Raw genomic sequence first — 10,336 nt, 5'->3', positions numbered from 1 at the left:
AACGACCGAGACTGTCCAAGCCGAGGCTCGAACCGGCAACCTTCCAATTACAAGGCGACCTCCCAACTCTTGAGCCACAATCGTCCTGCACATATGTGCAAACCTGTGTGTGTGTGTATGCCCTTTGGATTTAATTTAAATCTATGTGTAAAGCTTTAGAGTTAAACAACAAACAGGTATGTTTCTTTTCATGCATGCATTTATTTTCTACTCAAGTCTATATTTTATTTTTTTATACATAAAAATAACACCACTGGTAGACCAGTTAAGTATACAGTATGCCCCCCACACACATCCCCAACCATAAAATTACATGAAAACAATCAGCATGTGATTGCACATTCATCAGGTAAAAGTGTCACATTTCAGCAGTTTTACAGTTTTTCTTTTGACATTTTGAGGATCTGAGTTCCTACACATCGACTCACTCACTCAAATGCTCTCACATGCACACAGACGCACAACTGCTGTACAAGATCACCTCAACAGAAAATGCATTTTTTGTTAGTTCAGAGATAAGATAAGATAGAATTCCTTAGTGTTTTTGTCCAAAGTCCGCTTCTTAAATCCATTTGGCAAAAGATTTCTCTAATGGGAATTTTGAAAATTTGCGAGCGATCATCAGTGTCCTTATATCTGAAGATGCCATCAAGATTAAGACACAGAGGACACCTCTGTCTTGCTTGTTGAAACTGAGGTCTCATCCTCCACCATGCCGCCCATTCCAATGGTGGATAGCATGCAGTTACGGAACTGAAAGACAGCCAATTCAGAAACTCAGTAAACAGCAAAAGACTGAAAAACAGAGAAGAAAACTATGAGAATACGTAACACCAACCTGTTTGTTCATTAGCACGTAGATAACAGGGTTGTACAAGGCTGAGCTTTTTGCAAAGAAAGCAGGGATGGCTGCAGTGAGGGCACTGAAAGAAGCTCCCTTGTTCATGAAAATCCAACCAGCAAAGCTAGCATACGGTGTCCAAGCTATTAGGAAGCCCATGACCATCAAGACACACATACGGGTCACTTCCTTCTCAGCTTTCTGGGTAGAAGCTGAGTCCTGCTGCTGTGCTGCTGCCTGTTAAGTTTTATGGTCAGTTAGGTTAATGTAACACCAATAAATTCCACAGTAGCAATGGCTAGCTTGGTTAGATTAACTAAACTATTATAAATAATTTAAGAACTTTAGCTTCACTTACAGCTTTGACTGTCATCACAAGGCTTCCATAAGTGAAGAAAATGATGAAGACAGGAACGAAGAAGTGAACAACAAACATGTAGATGACATATGACTCATTGTTGAAACCTGGAGCCAGTGTGTAGTAGTCAGGACCACAGGAACACTGCATTCCCTCAGGAAGGTACCTGTGTGAGATTGTGAGAAAGAAAGTCATGTCCTCATTCAGTAAAAATAGCTCTTTACATTTAACATCTAGTTTTGTGAGTGAAAATATCTAATTTTCAAGTTAGTGGCTTAAAAGTACAAAAGGCTGTTTAACTAAATAAAATATTAAGAAATATTTGAGTACCTGGACCATCCAAAGAGTGGAGGTGCAGCACAAGCCATTGCCATGATCCATGTGAAGAGTACTCCAGCACCAGCATGAGCTCCAGAGAACTTGAAGCTTCCCATGGGTTTGCAGACCACAATGTATCTCTCAATAGCCAGGACAACAAGTGACCAGAGAGCAACTTCACCTGTAGACAGAAAAGGTGAGTTATTCATTGATATTGTATATCTGCCAATGAAATAGAAAGGATCCTGAAAAGGATCTGACTTCTTGCTTACCTCCTAGTGTGGCCATGAATCCCTCAATTGCACAGAAGGTGGGTCCAAGAATGAAGTAGCCATTAAAAGCTGATGTGATGGTGATGGTGAATCCAAAGCAGCACATGATGAGTCCAGCCACAGCCAGGTTGACCAGGATATAGTTGAGAGGTTGCCGGAGCTTCTTGTTCTGAGCAGTTACAAACAATGTCAGGCTGTTGATGGGAGTCCCAGTGCAGATCAGGAAGAACATGTAGAAAGCCAGGAGCTTGAAAAAGATCGGGTCTGCCAGGTAATACTGAGTGTACTCAAAAGGACTTCTAACAATCCCAGTCCTGTTGGACATGGGAATGTAGAAGTTCTTGCCTTCAGTGCCATTGGGCTCAATTCCTCCTTCCCAAGCCATCTTCTGTTGTCTAGTTTGCTTGAGTTTCAGCTGATGGAATATCCCAGTAGTGTTAGAAAGGTGTAAACCAACCACACACAGGTAGTTTATGGCTGCCTTGGTGTTTTATACCTGCTCAGGGTTATCCTCAAATTAGCAAAATTAGATTACAAGAGGATTGTGAGGAAGTGAACAGATCAAGTCTGACTGATAATTGACTTTAAAAAGCAAAGAGGGACAATGACCTTAGGGTCAAACATCTTGGCCTCTTGACATATAAATTTCCTCATTTTGCAGAAAATTATGCTTTACATTACACACCCCCTTCTTATAATGTAGGAAATGATATTTTTCTTTGCTTTTGGTTGTCATTGCTTAAATTCACAGTATAGTACAAACATTGTTTCAAATAGTTTTAGAAATTCTGTTTAAAGTAAAATAAATAAGTAAATAGGTTTTATGGTTGGAGTATTTAAAAATGAAACCTCAGAAAGGAAGTAACCATAACCTTAACACAATCCTAAAACTATTGTATTAAAATATGTGATTTGGAGCATTTGAAAGAATTTCTCCCAAGTCTTTGCAATTAGGAGATAGAAAAATGAAGTGTTTTTAAACTTTTGATCATTTGTTTAAACAGTTTATCAAAGGAACTTTATCAAAGTAACTAAAAGGAACTGAAGTGATTAAGGAAATTGTGACTATTAAATATATGAATACCTATGACAATTATTCATGGTAAAGCAAGACTGTTGATGTAGCGATGTATCTCTTATTTGTTTCAATACATGTTGCGTGTTCAGTACCCCATCAGCGTGGTGGGGTCAAACACAAAGATTAGGAAAAAACTGAGAGTATTCAAAAAAACACAACTGAAGACCTAATTGCTATTGTTTTGTTATTTTAGTAGGTGTTACAGTAGGTGATTCAGCCAACTAGTCCAATGCCTAATTAACGCCTCAAAGAGACGTTTAACATTTGACCATGAATATGTGAACTCACGCCAGCAGTTAACAGCTTAGAACAGACACGCAGACATTACATAAATGTAACGTCGGTGTCAGCATGATTTTGGTCGTTTCAGGTGTCATATAGTATTTCTAATTTACATTTTCTGGTGTGCCGAGAGTCGTTTTGGCCTAGCGTGAACAATTACTGCACAAACTGCGATACTGCAAACAGTAACAAATGGACGGACCTCTCAGAGCTCACTTCAAGTGCAACTCGCCACTGGGTGTCCCCTGCTGCGCGCTAAAGACTCCCATACTGTGTGTGCGCGCATGCACCCGTGCATTTCTTTCGCAGTGCTCCCAGTATCTACCTGCTTCTGCTACAGATTACTTTTAGAGAAACCGCGAAATGGATGGTCGGAAGAAAAGAAAAGGACAGAGGCAGAGAATTAAAAATGACAGAAATCCCTCAGCGTCAGACGCACCTAAATACCGCAAAATAAGCCCCAGTCGGGGATCAGGTTAGTCAAAAACACTCGCTATAACACAAAAAGAATATGTAGATTGGCATTCTAGCTCGTAGTGTAGTGAATATGGTTGTTGTTGTTGTTGTTGTTTTTACTTTGATAATTTTGTTTATTGTTTGAATATAGTGATAGTTATCTGGACACTCGCTTTTCAAAATGGGTATACAGCTATTTTTATGCCTCCCGTGGTGCGTTGTGTTTTTAAATGTAGTTTTCCCAACCATATACACGCTTTCCTCATGTACAAAAAAGGCACATAAACGCAACACACTTTGGAGTTCCATAAATATCTAGACGTGCGTGAATCTCGGAGTAAGTGTGCTGCATGCAATATCTTACGCCAAATACGAGGAAGTGCCAAAGCTTGTAAAACTTGTTTGATATTCTGAGCTAGTTGGAGGAATTTATTAAATACATGCAGCTTGATACAGCAGCAGGATCAATAGTGTCAGAGGATTGTGCTGACGTTTGACTACCAAACCGGGGAAACAGGTGTCGCTTCATCAATTAATTAAGTAGTTTCTCCGGACAAAATATGATATATTACAATATTTAAGCGATTCCCCCCTTTTTTGTAATCCACGCAGACAAAACATTCAACCTAATGTGCCATAGTGGGAAAAACAGTTACTCTCTCTGTCATGTATTATTCAATAAATGACGTGAGCTGCACTCCCAACGCCGACTTTTACTGACTTAATTATCCCTCAGAATGTTAGTTATAGTGCACTGATTTGTTTGGTACAGTTGCTTTAGCTCACTATAGTGCATGTATTTATACTTAGGCATTCTTTAGCCAAAGGGATACGCAGTAACAGTAGGCTAATGTGTGTTAATTGGCTGAAACGGTTTTGTCGTCTTAGCGCAGTGTTTGAACTCTAGCACTGGGAACAGGACTGTAGGCTACAGTATGGATTATTACAATTTTGTCTCTTTCTTCCTGCAGAGAAATGAAAAAGCTAATCTTGTTTCTCCTTCAGATGTTATAACTGACTGTTTTGGCCGTGCTAGGGTTGAGTGGGGTTAGTTGGGTTTGTTATGGGACTAATCAATGTTAATGTAATTACTTTTCTGTTTATATAATACGGCTTACATAGCTAATTACTAACATATGATAATTAGCTAAGGTTTTTACTGTAAAACCGAAACATGTATTTGCATATTTGAATCATATTTTTATCGGTACTGGTATATTTCCAGGTAAAATAAAAACAGCAGAAGTCATTCTCATTTATGCAAGTAATAATAATAATAATAATTATTATTATTATTATTATTATTATTATTATTATTCATTTATGCAAGTGATTAGAAGCATTTTTTCCATCAAAGAAAAATGTGTCTTTTGTTTTTGAAAAGTTATGATAATTTCATTGAAAAATGCGATTTATTGAATAGCCACCTCAATGGGTGTCATTTAAATTGTAGAAAACACGTTACAAAAATTGCAAATGACAACAAGGAGTACATTTTGGGGGTGTTTATTGATCTTAAAAATGCATGTGAAATGGCAGATCACAGATTACTAATGAAAAGATAGACTGATGCTAGCTCACTCATGACTGAGCACATCTGTATAAAACTCGTCATGTACAGATAAGAAATGTTGACTCTGGTTTAAGGTTACTTGTCAGGTTCCACAACCTTCAGTGCTGGGCTCTAAACTGGAAATTTTATAAATAAATGACACATGTAATGTGTCTAAATTGTTGTTTGTCAGTTACACTAAATATGGGTAAAGTTTGGAACAGCTTCAAAATAAAGTGGAAAGGGAGCTAATATTTTTGAAAGAAACAGTTGAAATTAATAAATTATCACTAAAGCAAAACAACCTTTATAATGTGGCAAAATAATTTTTTATTTTTTCTTTAAAAAACTAAATGATATTGAAATAGAGTGTGTATGGATTTTCTTTTAATGTGAAGATCATTATACATCATTATACATCATTATTAATTCCCTGTAGGGAAATTACTCTCTTTATTTAACCCATTCACTCAGTGAAGTAGTGGGCAGCCACCAATCCAGCACCCAGGGAGTAGTGTGTAGGGATGGTACCTTGCTCAGGGTAGCTGTTTGGTGGACCCCCGACCTTCCAATCATGGAGCTACCTACTAAGCTATCTCTTCTATATCTCTTTTTACATTTTTACATTCATTTTTCTTGGTGTTTGCTTTGATAAAATCTAGTCAATAAAGGGATTTCATTTAGAATGTGTTCTGTATAAAACATAGGCTGAAGCTAAAGCTTCAGCTCACATCTTTTTGGCCAAAATGTGTTTACATTGAATCAAATTCCCTGTTGTCAATTAAATAATCATTGGTTGTTGTTTTTGAAAAAGGGTTAATAATTATAGACCAGAACACAAGTCAGTCTATGCCGTTGTGTCACATATGCTTTAACGTATTTTATCATGTAGACCTTTGACTACAGGGTCAGTACAGTTGGAAAGGCGTTGTCTTTCTTGGTGAATTTAAGCAGCTAAAGGCTGAATTAGCTCACATGCTTTACATCTACTGGTCACACATAGGTGACGCATGACAGAGACATAATTTCCATAGTTATGCTTAAACCACCACAGTACATTTTTAATAACAGAATCAATATGTGATTGAATTACATACTTTCACCTTGTTCTTTTTACACAGCCATTTCTAGAGGCTCAAAATTCATTTAGAAAATTGACCGACAAGACTTTTCAAGGCCATGTGACTCCTGTTCCCTTGACATGACATATTTGCTTTATCACAAATCAATCATTAGGCTTAAAAAATAAATCTGTCACATGGGTAAACAAAACTTTAGAATAAGCTAGCTACATGCAGTGGCAGAATTATTTTTATGTTTAAAAAACGAAAAACAACATCAGCCAAGTCTGGAATACTCTGGAAGAGGAAGGCATCTCATCAACGTTTACAAACAGGAGATGCCTTCATTGAAATCCAGAGGGTTTTGTATCATGATGCAAACCTCTGGTACACTCAAGAACAAGAAGGCCAGATGAGACTTTGTTAGAAAAACATCTAGAAAACATCTGAAGGAACTTGGCAAAAACAAACACCTGGAAGAGAAAGTCAAGAAAACAAACGCAGCACATAGTGATGTTGAAGGATTTTCATCCAATTATTAAAAGTAACCGAACAAATTCCTCCACTAGTGGAGGACTTTAAATATTGTCAGAGACACTTTGCCACACTAAAATATATTGTTAAGAAAAAAGTTATCAGGGCCATTCTTGCCTGCCAAGTAGACCCTCTCTGGGCCTGCCTCATGTATTAGGGGTCTGTGCCTTAGTGGACTGGGAAACATCCAAAGGCAATTTGGTTCCTGATTTCCAATAGGTGGAATAATCCGGAGAGAGGGGAGCCTGGTCTTTGGCTTCAGCCAGACTCACCTTAGAATGCAACACAATCTCCTGCAGAGGAGGTGGATTATATACTGTACGGAGATTTTGGATAAGAGGATTTCTTTTACCTGTGTCTTTGGGTTGAGGGAACAGCATCTGATTGTTGTGGTTTGCTTTTTGAGTCTTCACATTCTTCAAATCCTTATGTGTTGTCTCCAAAATGGAGACCTTTTTGCAGCCACAGTACAAAGACATTAAATTTTTAGGGGTTAATTGGTGATTCTAATAAACCCAACGCCTAAATGAAGACCAGCTTTTTACCACTGCAAGGTGAAAAATATTAGATTGTTATATCTTGGAGCTCAATTTACATTTTGCCTTTAGCCCTCACCAGTTCTGTTCATATCTAGGTTTAGTGGGTGCATCTTTGCTTTTTGAAGATGAAGAGGTCCTGTTCACATCATGAAGGGTTAAGCTTCAGCTTGCAGAGGGGTCTTTAGTTTCTGGTTGGAATAGAGCAGTGTCTTAATCAAGAAAATGTTGTTTTGGAGTGTAGGGTGTTTCCAGCATTGAAGTAGCTCCTTGACGCTCTTGTTAAAACTCTGCAAAAAGGAAGAAAATGAACCACACAACATATCTAACATGTATTGAACTTTATTAACACATTATTAACATTTTTGATTGAATTTATTTAGGCTAAATGTTTGAAAATTTATTCATATATTTTCTAAGATAAACTAATAAAAATATATTTATTTGCATTCAAATTCTATTCTACAGGAGAATAAACTTTTATTATAATAATAAACAATCAAAGCATAAAAACTGGTGTACTATGTTTCTACATTCCAAGTAAGTTGACAAGCTGCCTACATTATATACTTATAGAACATAAAGTAAATACATTTTTCTATACTTGTCCTTTTTTACTTTTATTATTCCATCACCAATGTGGTACAGAAAATATATAATTCTGACATGAGCTGTTGTGTATAAGGAGTACTTTTACTTTTGATTACTCTTACTTGATACGTTAAAAGTAGGCAAGTCCTGCTGCTGTAGAGAGAGTAAATGTTCACCACTACATGAACTTAAACAAATCCCATATATCCTCATTAGGAATTTTGTATTAAAAAATCTTAATTGTGCATTTTTTAAATTTCCAGATAATTTGAGAAAATTTAAAAGGCTGGACACTGATGAAATTTTTTTCCCCAAATCCCAATTCATCCCAAGAATGAATTTAACAAACAAAATTAATAAATAAAAAAACAAAACTATACTAGTTACATGAATGCTAATAGCTCTAAACAAAACATGTACAATTAAAATTGGTATGGCAAAGACAAAAAGCTCAGAGCTTTTCATTTTAAATCCATAATTTTCAAGTTAGTTTGGTCAGTTCTGGTTTAATTAATAACACAGTAGATATGCATTTGGCAAATACCCTATAATAACTACATAACCACATTGAGATAGTTAAGTTCTCACTCATTAAAATAAATAGAATTTATCACCAAACATGCTTCACATATGAAACCACATCCTAATAATATCATTTTCTCTACTGCTGAAAACAAAACATTCATTTCCCTTAACATAAAATGCCACAGATCTAAACTGAGTAGAATATTCATGATTTAAACTGTTCCCTTGACTACAAGGGTAGCCAAACTTTCACAGTCACTGTAGTGGACTAAGCAAAGATTTCAAATCTTAAAATTTCCAGTTAATACTTAAGTCGAGTGGGAATTTACAATAACAGTGCAGATGAAATTGTGCTTTGATTGAAAGCAGCGTCTCACTTTATTGCAACAATATTGTTACAGCTCGAATACTAATTTGTAATTTCATGTTCTACTTTGCCCTGAACAGACTACTTCTCATTGTAGCTCTGTCTTTCTGACAGGCTCATCAGGTCTGCTTTTATGACTGCTGTACTCTCCATGCTGCTGAGCCTGTGGCTTGGTGCTGCGTGGGAGCCTGTGGCTTGGAGGGAGGCTTATACTACTATACTCTAATACTTGATATTGTGACGCAAACAGGTACTTTGTCTTCTGTACTTCTCCTATAGAGTAAGTGTTCTTGTCAGAGCCCAATCATTTATTCAACAGAGATTCTGTAAAATGACCTCAAGAAAGACACTCATCCTGAGAATATGGCTGAGCTGAAGCAGCTCATTAAGGATAAAAGGCTCAAATTTCTGCACATCACTGGCCGTATTCACCAAATCTCACAGTATAAAGAGATGTTCCTCGTAATTAAACTTTAAGGAAATTCTTAAAATGGTAAAGTGTTTTGATAATTTCTGCCTTAAAGGTAAGATTAAATACAGATTAAAACTAAACTTATCCACAAAGTATCTTAAATAAGCTTCTGAGGTGAAAAACAGGAGTAGAAATGGAGACTTTTAAGAGGCTAAGAGTTTCTTAAGCAGAAGAGAAAGAAATGGTGCTAAGACAAACAGGGAGTTTGTGTTGAATGTCAGCGATTAAGCAAATTTTACAGATTAAATTGAGTAAGGATAAAGTTTGCGCTCAATCTCATTAGAGATGTGCTTACAGCTTCTGTCCAACAGAATAAAGAGCAACAGTGCATCAGTTCATCAGCGATGACTTGTGTCTGTCGCATCCATCTGGAAGCACAGTCATCACACAGACAGTTACAGTGCTTTTAAAAGTCATATTGCTATATATTTATATCTTATATCTTATATATTCATGCGTAAAAGATTCTTGTTAGCTTAAGTGTATTGTGTTTTTATTATCATTCATGCTCGATTCACAAAGGTTTTTTGCTTATTATATTTGCATTAAATATGATCTAACTTTCTGCAGCCTTTAACTGCACTTTGTTCTTTACTCCTTATTTGCACTTAACGTTTTAATGTTGCATTAAACTTAAAATTGTTCCAGGTAGATAGTTTCTGTAAACTACCTAAATCTTGTTGTTCATAGTTACAAATTTAAACCACACGAACCTTTAACATTACTCAGTACAATAGGATCTGTAATCCGTAGTGAAAGTGAAGCTTTTTCATTGTGTACAGACTGTAGTGAGCCATATCTTTGAGCAACCAGTATTAATTTATAAATGATAGACATTATTACGGTATAAGAGATACAAATTATATGAAGGAACCAAAAAAGTTTAGATATTTACATTTTATGTCTTCAGTTGCAGTTTACCTTAGTGTGTGGCCATGAAATCCTGGAAACCATCATCTCCACTCCATCCACAGCTAAGTTGACCGGGATGTAGTTGAGAAAGTCCAGATCAGATTTTGACAAACATAAAGAAATCTACAAAGGTCTACCAAACGAAACTGTGGGTGTTCAAAGGACTTCAGCCTCCTCGTCT

General features: G+C 36.5%; 1 protein-coding gene and 1 long non-coding RNA gene across 2 annotated transcripts; both read right to left on the bottom strand.

Moving 5' to 3' along the window:
- Window positions 1–181: 181 nt before the first annotated feature.
- Window positions 182–2,261, bottom strand: LOC113022256 (green-sensitive opsin). The gene is made up of 5 exons (XM_026167450.2): window positions 1,790–2,261; window positions 1,530–1,698; window positions 1,200–1,365; window positions 839–1,078; window positions 182–753 (listed from the first exon to the last, which is right to left on the bottom strand). Exons 1-5 carry the CDS (start codon window positions 2,172–2,174, stop codon window positions 655–657), a joined length of 1,059 nt encoding a protein of 352 aa, XP_026023235.1. The 5' UTR covers window positions 2,175–2,261; the 3' UTR covers window positions 182–654.
- A 3,711-nt stretch (window positions 2,262–5,972) lies between these two features.
- Window positions 5,973–10,307, bottom strand: LOC113022255 (uncharacterized). The gene is made up of 2 exons (XR_003272408.2): window positions 10,165–10,307; window positions 5,973–7,578 (listed from the first exon to the last, which is right to left on the bottom strand). It is a non-coding gene; the product is annotated as an uncharacterized LOC113022255 (long non-coding RNA).
- Between the last annotated feature and the right edge of the window lie 29 nt (window positions 10,308–10,336).

This window comes from Astatotilapia calliptera, chromosome 5 (assembly GCF_964374335.1).
Source record: "Astatotilapia calliptera chromosome 5, fAstCal68.1, whole genome shotgun sequence".
NCBI classification, from domain to species: domain Eukaryota; kingdom Metazoa; phylum Chordata; class Actinopteri; order Cichliformes; family Cichlidae; genus Astatotilapia; species Astatotilapia calliptera.
Note: the sequence above shows the minus strand (reverse complement) of the source record. Positions and strands in the feature narration are given on the sequence as shown.

What these genes read in the sequence shown, in the direction of transcription:
- LOC113022256 (XM_026167450.2), bottom strand. Translation starts at nt 2,174, where the DNA reads ATGGCTTGGGAAGGAGGAATTGAGCCCAATGGCACTGAAGGCAAGAAC. An exon ending in TTGTGATGACAGTCAAAGCT is followed by an intron (nt 1,079 to 1,199) that starts GTAAGTGAAGCT and finishes AAAACTTAACAG; the next exon opens with GCAGCAGCACAGCAGCAGGA. An exon ending in ACGTGCTAATGAACAAACAG is followed by an intron (nt 754 to 838) that starts GTTGGTGTTACG and finishes GCTGTCTTTCAG; the next exon opens with TTCCGTAACTGCATGCTATC.